Source organism: Drosophila biarmipes, chromosome 3R (genome assembly GCF_025231255.1).
Source record: "Drosophila biarmipes strain raj3 chromosome 3R, RU_DBia_V1.1, whole genome shotgun sequence".
Classification (NCBI taxonomy): domain Eukaryota; kingdom Metazoa; phylum Arthropoda; class Insecta; order Diptera; family Drosophilidae; genus Drosophila; species Drosophila biarmipes.
The window spans coordinates 12,227,052-12,243,915 of NC_066616.1; the positions used below are offsets into that span (position 1 = coordinate 12,227,052).

Sequence of the window (16,864 nt, forward strand, 5' to 3'; positions counted from 1 at the left end):
CGGAACCCTTTGGAACCCCGCAAAAGTCCTTCCTTCTTTGAGTTCAGTTTTATTGTTTGAGGTTACTTGAAGGCTTTGAATTTCGAGGCACTGTAGGGTATGTAGAAGGCGCTGCTGGGAGCGAATTCGGATCGCGGATGATGCACTGCCGCCGAGATGGACCGTCCCGTGGATGGGGTGTTGCTGGAAACGCTCGTCGCCCCGAACGGATGCAGCGTGGAACGGTTGGAGGAACTGTTACTGTGGCCGTGACTGTTGTGCCCGCCGCCGCCGCTCGAGTTGCTCTGGCTCGAAGTGGCCGTGGTGGTGGCCAGCAAATCCCTGCCGTGCCTGCCCAGGTTCAGCGATGGCAGCACCACGGCGTTCTTGTTGTTGAAGAAGCGACTGGCAGCCATGGGCATGTGCCAGGCGGACGATCGATGGCTTTGATGTGGCAGCACGGCGGACTTGGCCTGGTTCTGGTGCTGCAGCTGCTCCTTCTGCTGCACCTGGGTGAGCTGGACGAAGCTGCGGTTGTTGAGCAATCCCCGGAAGCGTCGGTTGGTGTCCAGAACGTTCAGGATGGGCGGCATGCGCAGGCGGGCCGAGGATTGGGTGGTGGCAGAGATGGGCAGCTGCGGCTGCTGGTACTGCTGGCTGCGCTGGCGCTTGAGCAGCTTCACCGAGACGGAGGTGACCCGCAGATCCCTGTCCAGTAGATCCACCAGCTTCTTTTGGCTGGGACGCAAGTAAGGACGATGCAGCAGCTGCTGCGGCTCCTCCGCTTTGGGCGTAAGAAAGCCATCCTCCGCCTCCTCGTCGTCATCCTCGTCATCCAGGGAGTTCAGGCTGAGATTTGAAATCGAGTCTATGTCCTCCCGAGTCTGGCTGTCGAAGCTGTGGTGGCGCATCGGACGAGTCCTGCGGCCCAGCAGGCTGGGAAACTTGCGGTGCCAGTCGGCGATCTCGTTGCGCAACTCCGGCTCCTGGAGCTCCGTCAGGGGATCCTCGCCGCTCATCAGCCTCTCCACCCGCTCCCAGTCCAGCAGGTTCTTCTTGATGGCGTCGTCCGCCCACGGAATGGAGCCCACCGAGCTGCGGTCGATGCTGCTCGAGGAGTACGGCACATCCTGCAGGAACTCCGATTCGTCCGGGTCGTGGTCGTCCTTGTCCACCTCCGGCTCGTTGTTGCCGCTGTCCTGGCAGATGGCGTTGTCCCCATTGTCCTCCAGATCCGCTCCGAAGTAGTAGCGTCTGTCTGAGGACATGAAAACTGGGTGCGGAAAACGAGCTGGACTCGTTCTGCCTTCGCTTTCCCTCCGCTGCTCCTTGCTCCCTGCGCTCGCAAATCCCCGTGGGTGTCCTTCCGCCTAAGCTGTGCCTGTCGATGTGGATGTGTGGATTCTCCCTCAAAATCGATGCCGCTAAAGGCGGCGAGCGACAATTGTTGTGTTGTGGCCCATTCCAGTTTGGCTTGTTATTTATTGTCCTTTTGTTGTTTCCACCACCGAGCAAAGGCGCAGGCTCCACGGCGTTGCCAGCGTCGACCAGAAATAACGTTCGCTGCTTCGAAAATGGTTCATGTCAAAATGACGCATGGAGGGTATTCTTTTTGAGCGCGGCTTTGGAGAAAAAAAGGAATTGCTTTTTAATTTTTTAAGCAGTTTATTTTAGAATATACTTACAGTAAGGTGATTTAGTTGGCCAAGCTAGGGCCAACATACCTCTAGTTTGTAAACCTAATTAGTACGACAAACACGCACTTTTGCATAAGCAACAAATAACATTTAAGTTTTCTTTTTCAATTAATTTATAGAAAACTAAATCTAAACAAATTCCAAAAATATATTACAATAAGGTGATCGACAGGGCAAGGATGAGGAGAACCCTCGGGGATGCAAACGCCACTTCGCCCGAATATAACGAATCTCTCGATTTCAGAGGACACGGACGTTACAATAGCAGCAGCACCTAGTGTTCCCATAAAGGGATCAATAAACTTCCCGAGGTCTTATCGGAGCCGCTTTCGCGATTTTTACCCGGATAAGCAGTTGACGGAACATGAGAGATACCGATGGGCCACGAAGTCCACAGGACCCAGAAGAACTTTAAGTGCACGCTAGTCACAAGAGGATGGCGAAGTGGAATAAGCCTAGAAAACGTTGACCGCGACCGAGCCACGGTGCCTCGAAGTTCAAGAAAAGCTTCGACGAACCTAATGCAGGATCGTGTCCTGCGAAACAATAAAAAACATATATTCAAGGCGAAAGGGCCCATTACCAAGCGGCGGTTCCCCCAACCCCAAAACCCAGTGGCTCCAAGGGCCCCTTGAAACCACTCTGTTCGGGGCTTGGGGAGCCGCCTTGGATTGAATCCATCGCCGCTTACCTTCGGTTTCTGAACTTTAAGCCGCGTGGCTCGGTCTGGTGCAACATTTTCCAGGCTTACACGGGTAAAAACTGCCATTGCGCCTCCGATAAGACCTCAATACATTTATGAATCACTTCATAAGACCACTAGGTGCTGGCACTACGTGCTTATGGTCGTAATCCTCGGAAAAAGACGGATTCATTATACTTGGGCGTAGTGGCATTCGCAACCCCGATCGTTCCCATCATTCTCGTCCTCTCGATAGCAGAATTACCGTCCCCGATTTTCGGAACATTCGTAAATATATTTATATTAAACACATTAAAATCAATTTTTAAAAGAGATATTTAAAAAAATGTATGTATTGTAAATAACTTTTGTGTCGTTCAAAAAATATGGATTATGTTTTACGTTTTTTTAGCGAAAAAACGAATATTTTATTTGTTACTTATGCGAAAGTGTGTGTTGGCCGTACGAATGAGGTTTCCAAACTGAAGGAATGCTGGCCTCAGCTCGACAAGCTGAAATTTCGCTTTGAATGAAGGGTCTACTGTTACTGCGATTGAACTCTAAATTAAACGTATTGAACCTCATATTTAATATTTCGGATCTAAGCTGTCGGATTTCCGAACCCATAAAGGATAAATATTCTTCATCAGCATCTCTCGACGAGTAGATCTAGCCATGTCCGTCTGCGCAAAACTAGTCTCTCAGTTTTAAAGCTATCGGGCTGAAACCTTCCAAAAAGTCTTCTTTCTTTTGCCGGCAATCGGAAATGCAGAATTTTTAAAAATTATATCTTTGGTGTTTTTTAACATATAACATCCTACGCTTGGAAATAACATTTTTTAATAAGTTCTGATTTTTGAATTTAATTTTATCGAAATTTGACGACTTTATAGCTGCCCCAGGAACGACCGCAAATTTGGTGGGAAAATAATATGAAACAAATTATTGCTTCGATGTTTTTTGACATATTATCTTATATAATTTTTTGTATTTTTAGGAGTTTGTAATTAAATGTAATAACTATCGGACGACTCCAACATACAGCTGTTACAGAAACGGTTAGAGAAATAATGAAATAGTTATATAAACTGAATTTAAATCTATATTTGTTTGCGATTTCAGTGTTTCTGCCTTGAATTTCCTGCTTTCCTCTGCCGCGTCTGATTACGTCTGATTCTCCAATTTTGGAGACCTATTTTATTTGGTTTCGAACCGTGGTTTGTGTCCAGTAACATGCTTAGGGGCGACCGTTTTTGACGAGAAAAAGTTGGCATTAATAGCATTACAGCATTCGGTCACATTGGACAGAGAATAATTTTATTAGCCGGGCGTGCTGATGTCCTTTTTCGGGTGAAGCCAACTCATTTGCCAGCCGGCGATCGCAGGACTCACAAGTCAGGATGTGGCACGAGGCGAGGAAGCAGGAGCGCAAGATCCGGGGGCTGATCGTCGACTACCGCAAGCGGGCGGAGCGGCGGCAGTACTTCTACGACAAGATCCAGGCGGATCCCACCCAGTTCCTGCAGCTGCACGGCCGCCGGAGCAAGATTTACTTGGACCCCGCGGTGGCCGCCGCCGGCGATGGAGCCGCCATCATGCAAGTGATATTCAGTTGGAGCCTAAACACTCTACTCCTGTTTTTGTGTCGTGGTGAGGTCATTACTAAGTGTATCGTCTCGTTTGCAGTGTGCCTTGGCAGGGTCAGCAGGACAACCTCATCGACCGCTTCGATGTGCGAGCCCATCTGGATCATATTCCCCCCGTGACCAAAACAGCCGCCGAGGGCGGTGAGGTGGACTCGGAGATGACCGCCGAGGAGCGCCAGCTGAACTACGAGCGCTATCGCATCCTGGCGCAGAACGACTTCCTTAACGTCAGCGAGGACAAGTTCCTACACCAGCTCTACCTGGAAGAGCAGTTCGGGGCCAATGCCCAGCTGGAGGCGGAGCGCAATCTAGCCAAGAAGAAGCAGAAGACGGGTGGAGCCACCATTGGGTACTCCTACGACGACGCTGGCGATGCAGCCACCATTGGGCCGCAACCTTTCGGGGCGATCAGTTCGACAGCCAGCGGAGGTGCTTCCGCTGCATCCAAGGGCGACAAGGCAGAGGGCAGCGACGAATCCGATTCGGACATCGACATGGACGTGTCCATTGACATTGGCAAGCTGGACACCTCGCAAGCCCACGAGCTAAATGCCTGCGGGCGAAACTACGGCATGAAGAGCAACGACTTCTTCTCACACCTAACCAAGGATGCGGACGAGGCGGATGCCTTGCGCATTGCTCGCGAAGAGGAGCAGGAAAAGATGCTACTGAGTGGGCGCAAGTCTAGACGCGAGCGACGTGCCCAAAAGGAGCGGAGGATTGCCAACAGACCATTTAGTCCGCCAAGCTATGCGGCCAAGGAGGACAAGGACAAAAAGGGCGGGGGAAAAGGAGGCGACAAGGAAAAGGAGGAGGACAGCGACTCCCGTTCGCCATCGCCTGCTGAGGCGGGGCCCGAGAAGATTACGTACATTACCTCATTCGGCGGTGAGGACGAGATGCAGCCGCACTCCAAGATCACTATTAGCCTGACTAAGCCGGGCCTGACATTGGGTGAGTCGTGCATCAATGCCAGCAGTGGAGCAGCCATTGCAGCCGCCGCTGCAGCCTCCTCGGTTTCCTATGCACAAAAGGTGAAAGACAACTTAGACAAGTTAAAGGTAATGAATGAGTCGGCCAAGCGAAGCAGACGCCGTTCCCGTTCGCACTCCCGCTCACGTTCCAGGAGTGCCTCTGCCTCGAGGAGTCGTAGTGGCAGTCGGCGAAGGAGCCGCCGCAGTCGGAGCTATCACAGGAGGAGCAGGACACGCTCTCGCCGCCGGCGTAGGTACTATTCCAGATCTAGGTCCAGGTCAAGATCCAGATCTAGGTCCAGGTCCAGGTCGAGATCAAGGTCCCGAACACGCTCGCGCTCTGGCTCATGGAAACGCTACAAGACGCGCAGTCCCAGCTACAAGCGGTCTAGGAAGCGCTACTCCTATTCCTCTCGCAGCTCCAGCGCCAGTTCCTACAGGCGACGAAGCCGCTCCCGTTCCCACTCCAGTCGAAAGAGTCGCGTCAAGAAGAAGACCACACCTCCTCCAGCGGCAACAGTGGGTGGCTATTGTCTGAGCACCACCACCACTACAACCACATCGACTTTGACGGCGGTGAAGCTGCTCCAGCAGCAGCAGCCGCCGGCCAAGGCCACGCCACCCATGATCAGCTATCCCCTGCCGGCGCGAGTGCTGAATTTAAACCAATCCGGGACAGTTCCCGCTCCGGCAGTAGTGCAACCGCAAGTGGTGGAGCCACCACCACCGCCACTTAAACGCTACTACGGCCGGAAAAGAGCCAACGACACCTCGTCCTCATCCTCGTCTGGAGCGGAAAATAGCGAGGCCAGCGACAACGAGGAGCAGCAACCGCCGCAGTTGGGAAAGCGAGCAGACGATTCCGATGATATGGAAGTGGAGACTGCGTAAGTTTGTGTGCTGCAGAGAGTGGTAAAGTAGAACAGCCAAAGACTAGGGCCCCTGTGATTCCATTTGCAACAGGTAACTAATTCTGGTGTTTCTCTTGCAGGTCCGAGCGTTCCCATGCCCTCCAGCCGACCATGTCGTCATCGAGCAGCACGGGTAATCAAACAGGCAAATATAGTTCTGCTACCGAAACCAAAGTCAGTAAGCAAAGCCAAATGTCTCATGCCCCACCCAACTGGAGTACACCACAAAATTCACGTCTCAGCCTCCCGCAAACCGCCATCCAATCCAATGAGCAACATTCGGACCCAAGCAGGCAGCACCGTGTTCTCGTTCCAACCCCGAGTAGTGACCATCCCTGCATGTCCCCTTGTTGATGCATTGTTTTGTGTCCCCTCTTAATGCCACTGCAGCAATCGTTGCACTGCATTGCTGATAGCGATGCAATCAAGGATGCATTCACCACCCTTCATGTTCATAAAGACGATGCAATGTCCTGTTTGTCAGCTTTTTCTTTAATCTGTTGCTATGCAAAGAAGTTCCGTAAACAGAATTATGTTTAGTTCCCATGGAACCCAAGGCCTTCAGCAATTGTTAGTAAAATTCTAGTTTATGGCTTGTAAGATTTATTGTATTCTCGTATTTCTGTACTGACCGTCTTTTAAAGCTTTTATAGATCTAATTTTTTAAAACCTGGATAGCATCCTTAAATATGATTTTACTGCATGGGTATTCAAAGCTTCGGATCTCGAAGCTAGCTTTTCCCTATTGTTAGTGAGCAGAAGTCCTCAACTGATACCTGACATGAACACACTGACGAATTCCCACTGCCCACCACACTTTCGACAGCCCGCCCTTGCTCCCTTAAGAACCTCAGTATCACCCTGACAATTGCTAAATAAGTGCATGCTTTTACAGGGCTCTGGACATCCGAGTTCTGGTGGCGGACGACCCAATCTGCGCGAGCGGCTTAAGCGCAAGATGCAGAACCTACTGAACAGGCAATGTAAGCCAACCGGAGTGTAGTGTGATGTTCACCAAGCGCCCTATGAAAACCTTTGAAGTTGATTCTCAAAACCGTATTAATTTGCAGATAAAGCCGACAAACGTGCGGAAATTGAAAAGACCGAGCGGGAACGACTGCAGCAGCAGGAACGCGAGGACGAGATGCGTGAGCTGGCGCTGAAGCTGCGCAGAAGGTGGGTATTTTGATGTGGTTGGCTCTGGCGGTCCTCTCACATCTATATATTCACAGGCGTCGTGAGCTGCGGCACAAATATGGCACGCCCTCCAGCGGCAAGCTCTCGGGCAGCGAGGCGGAATCGGTGGCCTCGGAGAGCCAGCTGGCGAAGACCTCGTCGCGTCGCAGTCGCAGCAGATCGCACAGTCGCGGGCGGACTCCTCCGCCGGACATACAACATAGCAGGCGGAGCCACAGTCGAACAGAGCGTAGGCGGCGCACGAGGACGCCCAGTCCCAAGTACAATCGCAGGCAGCGTTCGCGGTCCAGGAGCGGCAGTCGCGTGGATAGGAAGCGGAGATCCCACAGCAGACGAAGGAGTGGTAGTAGGGATCGCCGCCGTTCTCGAAGTCGGCGAAGTCAGTCTAGGCGGAGGAGGCAACGGGACCGTAGCGTGGAGCGGAACCGCGAGAGGGAGCGGTATAGGCAACAGCATCAGCAGCAGCAACAACAGCAGCATCCGCAGCAGGACAGGATGCGGGGACGTGAAAGAGATCGGGATCAGGATTACGGTCATAGCGGCAGTGGCTCTTCTAATCGAGGTCGCGTCGTTATCTCCGCCCCGCCAAAGCTCAAGAAACTGGTTGACTATTGAACCCGAAAGCGCTGTGAAAGAGACTCTTTTCTATTCACATTATACACTTGATATTCGCTCGATTGTTTATAGGACGTAGGAGCGAGTTCTGCGTTATCTGTTGATTCTGGCCCAATAAAATAATTTTAGCCCATAACAGCCAACGAATATTTAGGGATACAGCTCTGTATTGTACATTTCAATTATACTTCTATTAAATTTGGGCCCATTAGATTTCTAAAAGGCTTTTGATTTTTAATTACCATAATTAGTTATTTAAAATACATTTTTCTTTGCTGCGTAACTTGTGTTATATCTTATTTTAAATTTATTCGAATTTTGAATTTGTTCTTTGTATTAATTACATTTTAGAACAAACATGAGTTATAATGTGTGAATTTTAATATTAAAATATGGCTTAGTATTAACCGTTGAAAAAGCTATTTTTGAAAGGTTACAATCGATATCGATAGGTCGATTATTCCGCCACACTCGACAACCCTGGCTACCAGTTGTTTATGTAATTGTGAACAGCTGTGCGAGAAGCATACTGGAATCATGTTAAATCTAACTCTCCGCCGATTCGCTGGAGTTTCCTTCCGAAACCTGACTCAACTGACTCCCACTCTCAGCAGCTTGGGACAGATCCTACCAAGAGCCACCATGTCACAGGAGGCGGGTCAGTATCCACCTATTGAATCCGCCATGCGGAAGGCATTGACTACGGAGCTGAAGCCGGTGTTCCTGGAGGTCATCAACGAATCGCCCCAACACAACGTGCCCAAGCGATCGGAGTCCCACTTTCGGGTGTTCGTCGTCTCCGAGAAGTTTAACGACCTGACCCTCATCAAGGTGGGCCAAAGAACCATACACTTCCTGGTTATTAACAAGCTTTTTTCCCCAACAGCGCCATCGTCTGGTCAATGACACGGTGAAGAATGCTTTGAAGGCAGCCGGTTTCGAGTTCATGCACGCCTTGTCCATCGAGGCCAAGACTCCCAAGCAGTGGGAACCGGAACAGGAGCCGGAGAAGAGTCCGCCGTGCATGGGCGGCCACGGCAAGTAAACCCAGATGAATGAGAACCCAAATCTATGTACAAAGGACCTACTTTACTACTCTCAAAACCAGCTTAAGCAAATACAACAGGATCACTAACGGAAAATAGGGTGTGCTGCAGGGGAATGATTGATTTAGGGCAAAGGCAAGGCCTCCACCTGTCGCCGGGCGGATAGGATGACGTCGTTGATGCCCACTCCATCGTAGGCAGCACCGCAAAGGGACAGCGGCAGCTTGTAAGTCTTGATATAGTTCCGGATGCCCTCGACGCGCCGCTTATGGCCCACCGTGTACTGCGGGATGCACTTGTGCAGCGTGTGCACGCGACTGAACTTGGGCTCCTCGCGAATCTGCAGGATTTTCTGCACATGGCTGGTGGCCAAGTCGAGGATCTGCTTGGGGCTGGGGCGATCGCCGAACCACTGGTTAAACCAATGACCGCCCATCATCACAGTGAGCACGGTGTTGTCGCCCATTTCAAAGCAGCAGCTGTCGAAGATCACGCCCAGTATTGGTAGGTTCTCCACTGGCGGCACCAGCAGTCCAAAACCGTCTTCCTTGAGCAGCTTACCTTGGAACTGCATGTTCACCACCAGCACATCCACGTAAGGAATGTCCAGAAGCTGGGCGCTCAGCGAAGGATGCTGCTGCTTCACTAGAGGAGCCAGCTTATAAGCCGGCAGGGAGCTGACCACATGCTCCACCGGCACATCCGCATCCTTGATGGTCATTCGGACGCCAGAGCTGTTGAATGTCAGATTGCGACACTCGTTGCTCAGCTGCACGTTGACATCCCGCTCGCCCAGGTACTTTCGCATTGCCTTTGGCAGGTTCTCCAGTCCGCCTGGCAGGCTGTACATGGCCCACTTCTCCTGCTGCGCCTGAGCGTACAGCTTGGGCTGTCCCTGGGCGAAGAGGCCTTCCTTCGGATCCGCTGCCTTTTCCCGAAAGCGGGCCAAGAGTGCGCCCTTGAGGACTCCTCCATACTTCTGCTCCTTCTCGAAGATCCCCTCCATCAGGAAGCGTACGCTAATTTCGCGGGCGTTTCCGGCACAAATGCCGCATATCATGGGACTGATGGCGTAGTCGGCTATCTCCTTGCCGAACCGCCGTTCTGCGAAGCTGTAGATGCTCTCGTCCTCCAGCTTGGCCTTCTTGCTAGCGGTGACCAGATCCCGGAACAGCGCCTTGTACAGCGGCTTGGTGAAGGGAGGCAGCACGCCGAAGAGTCCCTTGGGACCGTTGGGCAGCATGCAGAGCTGGCCCTTGGCATACAGCATCCGGTTGCGGGCAGCTACATGGCTACGTCGGATAGGAGTCACCTCCAGTTGCAGCTCCTCCACCAGCTCCAGGGTATTGGCTCCTTGGACGCCAATGGGGCGGATGGTGCGCGGTCCGCTCTCGAAGATGAAGTTCCGGTCCTTGCGGTTCTCCGAACGCACCCATCCGCCCACTCTGGGCGAGGCCTCGTAGATGGTCAGCGGCTTCCCGAACCGCCGGAACAGGTAGTACCCGGCGGACAGGCCGCTCAGTCCGCCTCCCAGCACAGCCGTCGTCATGGTCCTTCTGCTGCTTTTGGTGTCTTCCGAATCCTGGCCAGGACTCTCACTAGTTTTGGTTAGAGGACGGTAAAATCTACGCCGGTTCGGGTCGCTTAGGCCAAAATAAGCCCAGGTGACATAACTATCGGTGCCAGATAAGGCTATCGATACGTTTTGTTCCGAACTCGTCTGAGCTTTCAATCGATGTTATTGGCGCCGAACATGATTTGAATTTCATGATGATGGTGCAGAAAACAAGGAGATATAAGGGTAAGTTGAATATATTTTATGTTATGTATTTTTGTGGGTACTTATAAAGAAAGTTTTTATTGATGATATGTTTATGTTTATGTTCATCATAAAATGTTGATGTGCCTTTTTTAAGGGCAGTAGTTTTAAGAACTAAGAACTAACTTCTAAGTCAAGGCAATTTTATTAGCCACTCTTAAGTTTGTTAACTGACATCAGTTTAATATTAATTTAAATTAACTATATCCTAATCTTACTTAAAATTCATAATATTAAATGGTGTACTAAGAGTCAGTTTACAGATACTTGCTAATCTTATTTGAAAATCATAACCATTTCCTAATATTGTATTGTATTTTTAGTCGCTGTGTTTTAAAGAAAGGAACAAATTCGAAATTTTTTTTAACATTTTAATTATTAAACAAAATAACAAGAAAATTCAGTTCTGGCGAGCCCCTCTAAAGACACGCAACCGTATCCCAAAAGTATGCAACGGATCCCTTCACATTCCTCATACGCCACGTGTGCATCGCAGGAACCACCACCACCATCTCATCATCATCGCCATCACCACCGCACTGGGTCATTCATAGTGAATGGGTTTTGGCGCCAGTTTTGATGAATCGAACGGAGCGTCCAGCCCGCCCCAGCACCAGCCGCAGCACTCCGAAAAGCTCGGGAGGACGAGCTTGGGCCGTGCGGGACCACTGTGGGCCACCGAGTTGCAAGTCGTCGGAGTCCACAGCGCGCAGAATTGTATACGCTGCTGACGAGAAAGGTTGGTTTGCTGGCCGGAGCGCGTCGCGTCTGCTTTTCTGGGTGTGTGAGTGAGTGGACTGTGTGGAAAAGTGCCAATCGCATATATGTGCACATGTATACACGGGAAGCCCATACACACACCCATGCAGCAGTCGGAAAAGTGAAAATTTTTCAAACAGCGTTTGCCAATTACGGGGAAAATTGAGCAAAAACCCGTGTGCAAGCCAGGCAATTAACGTGGCCATTTGCGGAACGGCAACTGTGCAAAATTCGGTATCCGTTGAAAACGGGCTCAGTGAACGTGAAAATGTGCGACACACACACACACGAGCGCAACGAGCACAGGAAATTCAATTAATTAGTGACCAAGTGTGTGTGCGTGTGCCCCAAAATGGAGATTGTGATTGCAAAAGTGGTGCATACTTTGAGGAGCCCAGAAGTGGGGCCGTGGCAAAGTTAAAGGATATTTTTCCGATTACTTCGTTTTTTTGGTGCTGCTGCAGGTTTTCATTTAAAAGATACATTCGTTGGAGTCAACACACACGGATACACGGACACACACACACACATGCGCATACGGCACAGTTTTTCCTTCGCACGAAACGAGCACACCACAAGTTCCCCAAAGCGAAAAGGACGAAGCGAACGGACCCGAGCCGATGATAAAGTCGATGTTCCAGGCCGGAGATACACTTGTATCGTTCGCCAGCCTTTGCCGTTGCCGTTGCTGTTGCTGTTGCTGTCATCGTCAATGTTATTTTTGTTGCTTCCTACTCGGCCGTCGTCCTTCGTCCTTCGTGCGCCGCAGGATGCCTTGGTATATGTGTGTCAGCCAGTCGGTCGCTGGCCGAGCGTGAGTGTGTGTGCGTGCTCCTGGGTACGCAGATACCCAGATACCTACCCAAATGAAGCCACCAAATCCAGGCGAGTTCAATGCGCGGCCAGGACGAAGGACTAAGCTCTGTTTACATTTCCCCTTCGGTGGAGCATGAAGGCAAGGGGGGAAACCCCTCCCCACATCCTTACCCAACGTTTTCCGCTCGCTGGCATGCCGTGGGAAATTGTGTCGCCCGCTTATTTATTATGAAAATGCAACTTTCATTTGACTCGGCATTTGTCCCGTTTCCATTGTTTGCAGGCGCATTAGGCAGCTTGTTAAGCGCACGAAAGTGTGTGTCCTGCGAGGTGCGAGTGTGCGTTCCTGAGTGTGTGTGTGTGCGACACGAAGGATAACTGAAAACTAGGGCAGTGTGTTTCCGTTTCAACGACATGCCGCAGGCAAAGGACGAAGCCCCTGGACAGCAGAGCCTCGCTAACCTGGCTGGCAAACAAGTGTTACTAAAATAATTAAAAACACACTTTCCAAAAATCGAACTAAATTCAAAGTACAAAGAAACTTTAAAAAATAAATAGCATATCCCGATATTTTAAACTTGGCTGGTTTTTGGTACCACATTGCGTATGCTTAACAAAAATGTGCGACTTTCGCAGACATGGAAAAAGCTTTCTCCTTGCCAGTTTTCGGATTTAGTAAACTGCGCAATCGCCAATCCACCATCAGAAAAGTGAGAAAATGCCAGAGATTCTCAGAGAACTTTCGGAGCACACAGAAACACCGAGAGCTGCTGTTTTGCTTTGAAGTTTGCTTCGCATCTTTATTTATTTATTTACTGTGTGTCTTGTTTTTCCGGCGAGAAAAGAGAGTGAACAAACATTTAGTTTTATGTGAAAACCAGCAGCAGCTAATAAAAAGAAAAGAAAAACTAGAACGGGAATACAAATATATAAGTACGAAATAACTTTGACAAATGTCGGCGGTCGTAAAAATATTAAAACGCAAATAACTCTGACAGCTTTACTAAAGAATATAATTAATTACCGCGGTCGACGCTGCCTTGGCAATTTAAATATTAATTAATAAACCGCTCAACTCCATAAATCTCTTGCAGCTTAAAACACAAGGAAAAAATTCGTAGGCAAATAAAGAAGAAAATTGTAGAGGAAACATGAGCAGTGTGACTAGGCGCAGTTACTAATGTAACCAAATTCCAATTCAAATTCAAAGCGAACTATCGATCAAAATTGCAAAGAAACAAACAAACAAGCCACCAACGCACAATGAAACTGATAAGGTCAACGGAGCCGATAACAGCGTCGTTCTAAAAACCAAAGCAAGCCGAAATGCAACTATGAAATAACCAGCGAGAGCCATCAGCAAGTGAGGAACATCAGCAAGCCAGACAATTTCCACGTGCAACATTGGCGAGCTGCAGCGACCACAAATCGTCTACACATTGATGTGCGGTTTGAGCGTGTGAATGTTGGCAGCCCTGGAGCCCTGCCTCGGTGGTTTAGCCAGTACTAGGTGAGTACGCAACGTCCTCCTCTGCACGAGAACCCATCCACCCAACACGATTCCGAATTCGATTACACCACCACGAACACCTCCACCACAACCAAACACCTTTCCCAAAAGAAAGCGAATATGAGAACGGATAGCGAGGGGAAAGCCGCCACTAGACCCACAGCGAAATCCACATCGACCACGACGACATCAGGAACGATCGCCCAAAGATGGCCAGCCCCTGGTGCCCCAATTGCCACGAACTGCCACCGTTCTATCCGCCCATCACGCCAAAGGTAAAGCCCTCGATGTCGTACGTGATCCACAAATAAATACGCCACGCTTGACCATCAGTTCGTAGAGCTCACACTAGCGGTTCCACGAGGAGCTGCTCATGTAGACAGCACGGGGGTTTTCTATCCACAGCTCGTCAGTCAACCAATCAATCAATCCATCAATCAGTTAAAACTTCCATTGATAGTTTGTTTGTCATTCAGAGATTGTTCAAGTTAGATTCTTATCAATTTGTGCTGCATTTAGAACCCATTCAGCAATGATCTTTGTCCTTGTTCCCCGTCAATTTAATTTGCCTTTAAAACACATTTAAAATTACTTATTTCCATAACTAAACAAATGAGCAATAAGACAGATTTAAAAAAATACATAGAATTGAAACATTTAGTTAGCTTAATAAATATATTGTACATTAATGTAAATAACCTAAACAATGTAAATCAACAATTTACTTGCTGTACATTCTGTACAAATGCTTATAAATCTTTTTTACCTGAAACCTTTAGGATTAAACACATGTAGTTGTGACATAAGACCCTGATTCCAAAATAATCCCTGCACTTGAGTTACATTTTGCGAGTGTAATCTAATCTTAATGACGCGATCCCGGATTTATTCCGCCCCTCTACGCTCTCCAATTCGAATTCGCTTCGCTTCATTTAATAAATGGGTTTTCCATCACTTTGGCCAGCCATTCGCAATGGCTCGCGTGACCTTTAAGAAAGTGGCACACTCAGAACGGCTAACACAGAACATTAGGTGGAGAACACTATACACTGAACACTGCGCACCGGTCACATCACTACACACACAACACAAAAACACCGACCGAGCGACCAAGTGCAGCCTAAGCCCTTTGGCCTTGGCCAATGTCCAATGGGGGGAAAACCAAATGCAGGGAAAAGCGACCAGTGGCCGGCAATCAACGGGCCCAATCAGCGGCCAAGTGCTGGCCATAAATTGCTCAAAAAGTCGAAGGGTATTTGTCAGGTTCGTCAGTTGTCTCCGTCTTTGGGGCCGCCTTGCGAGCGTTTCGCTTTGACGGACATGCGTCAAGATAGAGAGCTGGCCAGGGGCTCGCCCACGCCCCCAAAATCGATAGTTCGCAATGTAAATTATCATCAGCGGCGGCCGTGTGACTTCATCCGTCCGATTGCCTTCTGGCCCGGGAGTGACAGCGAAAGCGGCCCGGTGGCATAATTTATGTCGTTCACTATCTTTCCACCCGCATTCATGGGTCGCACCTGCTAGGCGCCCGATCAAATGACTTGGCGCAGTATCTTTGGGCCAGCTTAGGTGACTCGACAGAAGAATCCCCCCTTTGGGGCATAATACTTTACCCAGAATCAGTCGCTGAAATTTCGCTTGAATCGATGGAACAGCTCGGAAAGTAATCCTTATAAACAAGAAGGCAAGCAAAGTGTAAAATATGGAAAACAACCACTCGTGTTCATTTAAGTGAAACGTGATAGCACTCCAATTTCGCATAGGATATTTACATTTAACGCCCCTTTGTGTAAACCTAATTGAGTTAAAAGCATCAATATTTATTCAGTCCAGTTTATATTCTTTTTGTGGGTTGATATTAAAATGAAGTTATGCTCTGCTTAGGGCCCTTTTCAGACCTTAAACCTTTAATCGGCTTTCGTACTTAATAAACATTACGTACATGCAATGACAACTTAAATTCAAGGTGAAAAGTGCTTAAAAATAGTCCTCAAAATTTAATTGAATAGCAATTTTGCTCTTCCTCTCTATTTATAATTGCGTAAATGCAATGAAGCGGAGGACCTGACCGCCCAAGCATCGCAAAAAATAGAGAGAAAAAAGATACTGAAATAAGAACTATAAATAAAGTGGCTTATGATGAGTATGCGAGGATGCCGGGATGCGAGGCTAAGGGATGATGAGCAATTATGGCCGGTGGAAATAGTGGCATGTGCAAACGAACTGGGCCAACTTGTTACCACGGCTGCCCCCGCAGGAAATGACAAACAAAGCGCGTAAATTATGGAACGACAGCTAACTGGCGGCGTGGCGTGACTGGCCCGAGTTAGCTGCGGCAGTAGCAGCAGGAATAGCCCACGTTTACGTTCAGGTTAACCTGGGTCCCCTTCCTAGCCAGCCACCCGCCGTAGGCCACCCCACCCTCCTTTCGGGGACGAGTGTGGCCCGGGGTCCGTGGGGTCACGAGAAGGGATGCAAAAAGTGTGTGTATAGGCGCAGAGCTCAGAAGCGAGAGACAAAACAAAAACGAATAGAAGTGAACTCATAATTTATTTATTTATATTCGGCCTGCCGTTGTTCTTCTGGTTGTAACAATAATTCAATGTAGGCAACACACACATGCAAGGCGTTCTACAATGTGCCGGCTGCCCTGGCCAAGGGTACTACCAAATTTGCATCCGCCCAAACTCAGTTTGAATTCAATAAGTAATATAGCACAAATTATAAAATTCGAAATCTAAAAAATAAAATATTTGTCGATTTGTTCCTAGGAGTATATAATATAATATATATACTACCAATCTTATGCTTGAAAAATATATATATTATTTTGAAATACAAAAATTTATTAGTTTGAGGGTTCACCCTTATAAATAGGACTATATTGTCGTTAACATAATTCCTACGTTCCCTTAATTACACATATAAAATACCAAACAATCAATCATTTTTATATGATTATCAATATAATAATTATATCACTTATATTAAGGAGTCCATAAATCTAAAATTTAGGGAACCAACATTTTGGATAGTAAAGAAGAAATCCTTTGTGTTATACATGATAACTTTTAAATATATTAGAATATGTATATTTAAGAACCCATAAAACTAAAATTTAGGGAGCGCTCAACATTCAATCATTTATATGATATGAAAACTTATACATATATATATTATATTATTTATATTTAAGAATCCATAGATCTAAAA

At 48.5% G+C, this 16,864-nt stretch overlaps 4 protein-coding genes across 9 annotated transcripts; 2 read left to right on the forward strand and 2 right to left on the reverse strand.

The window, feature by feature from the left end:
* Positions 1-33: 33 nt before the first annotated feature.
* LOC108031118 (uncharacterized) lies at positions 34-2,867 on the reverse strand. 4 transcript variants are annotated; one of them, XM_050888683.1, is made up of 3 exons: positions 2,761-2,832; positions 1,665-1,705; positions 34-1,601 (listed from the first exon to the last, which is right to left on the reverse strand). In XM_050888683.1, exon 3 carries the CDS (start codon positions 1,245-1,247, stop codon positions 63-65), a length of 1,185 nt encoding a protein of 394 aa, XP_050744640.1. In that variant the 5' UTR covers positions 1,248-1,601; positions 1,665-1,705; positions 2,761-2,832; the 3' UTR covers positions 34-62. The 4 variants fall into 4 exon arrangements, with proteins under 4 accessions (XP_050744640.1, XP_050744639.1, XP_050744638.1 ...); XM_050888682.1 differs by having other exon boundaries at positions 1,665-1,718; positions 2,761-2,829; XM_050888681.1 differs by having other exon boundaries at positions 1,665-1,805; positions 2,761-2,815.
* A 772-nt stretch (positions 2,868-3,639) lies between these two features.
* LOC108031964 (CLK4-associating serine/arginine rich protein) lies at positions 3,640-7,984 on the forward strand. Of its 3 annotated transcripts, XM_017105753.3 has the most exons (6): positions 3,640-3,955; positions 4,045-5,865; positions 5,970-6,063; positions 6,785-6,872; positions 6,960-7,065; positions 7,122-7,984. In XM_017105753.3, the coding sequence occupies exons 1-6, from the start codon at positions 3,759-3,761 to the stop codon at positions 7,699-7,701; spliced, it is 2,886 nt and encodes a 961-aa protein (XP_016961242.1). In that variant the 5' UTR covers positions 3,640-3,758; the 3' UTR covers positions 7,702-7,984. The 3 variants fall into 3 exon arrangements, with proteins under 3 accessions (XP_016961242.1, XP_016961243.1, XP_050744802.1); XM_017105754.3 differs by lacking the exon at positions 7,122-7,984 and having other exon boundaries at positions 5,970-6,067; positions 6,960-7,063; XM_050888845.1 differs by lacking the exon at positions 7,122-7,984 and having other exon boundaries at positions 5,970-6,022; positions 6,960-7,063.
* A 210-nt stretch (positions 7,985-8,194) lies between these two features.
* On the forward strand, positions 8,195-8,843 carry LOC108032107 (bolA-like protein DDB_G0274169). The gene is made up of 2 exons (XM_017105937.3): positions 8,195-8,532; positions 8,588-8,843. The coding sequence occupies exons 1-2, from the start codon at positions 8,239-8,241 to the stop codon at positions 8,744-8,746; spliced, it is 453 nt and encodes a 150-aa protein (XP_016961426.1). The 5' UTR covers positions 8,195-8,238; the 3' UTR covers positions 8,747-8,843.
* LOC108032106 (protoporphyrinogen oxidase) lies at positions 8,776-10,446 on the reverse strand. Its single transcript, XM_017105935.3, has one exon. The coding sequence runs from the start codon at positions 10,294-10,296 to the stop codon at positions 8,872-8,874; it is 1,425 nt and encodes a 474-aa protein (XP_016961424.1). The 5' UTR covers positions 10,297-10,446; the 3' UTR covers positions 8,776-8,871.
* Between the last annotated feature and the right edge of the window lie 6,418 nt (positions 10,447-16,864).

What these genes read in the sequence shown, in the direction of transcription:
- LOC108031118 (XM_017104329.3), bottom strand. Translation starts at nt 1,247, where the DNA reads ATGTCCTCAGACAGACGCTACTACTTCGGAGCGGATCTGGAGGACAAT.
- LOC108031964 (XM_017105753.3), top strand. Translation starts at nt 3,759, where the DNA reads ATGTGGCACGAGGCGAGGAAGCAGGAGCGCAAGATCCGGGGGCTGATC. An exon ending in GTTCTGCTACCGAAACCAAA is followed by an intron (nt 6,064 to 6,784) that starts GTCAGTAAGCAA and finishes ATGCTTTTACAG; the next exon opens with GGCTCTGGACATCCGAGTTC. An exon ending in GAACCTACTGAACAGGCAAT is followed by an intron (nt 6,873 to 6,959) that starts GTAAGCCAACCG and finishes ATTAATTTGCAG; the next exon opens with ATAAAGCCGACAAACGTGCG.
- LOC108032107 (XM_017105937.3), top strand. Translation starts at nt 8,239, where the DNA reads ATGTTAAATCTAACTCTCCGCCGATTCGCTGGAGTTTCCTTCCGAAAC. An exon ending in ACGACCTGACCCTCATCAAG is followed by an intron (nt 8,533 to 8,587) that starts GTGGGCCAAAGA and finishes TTTCCCCAACAG; the next exon opens with CGCCATCGTCTGGTCAATGA.
- LOC108032106 (XM_017105935.3), bottom strand. Translation starts at nt 10,296, where the DNA reads ATGACGACGGCTGTGCTGGGAGGCGGACTGAGCGGCCTGTCCGCCGGG.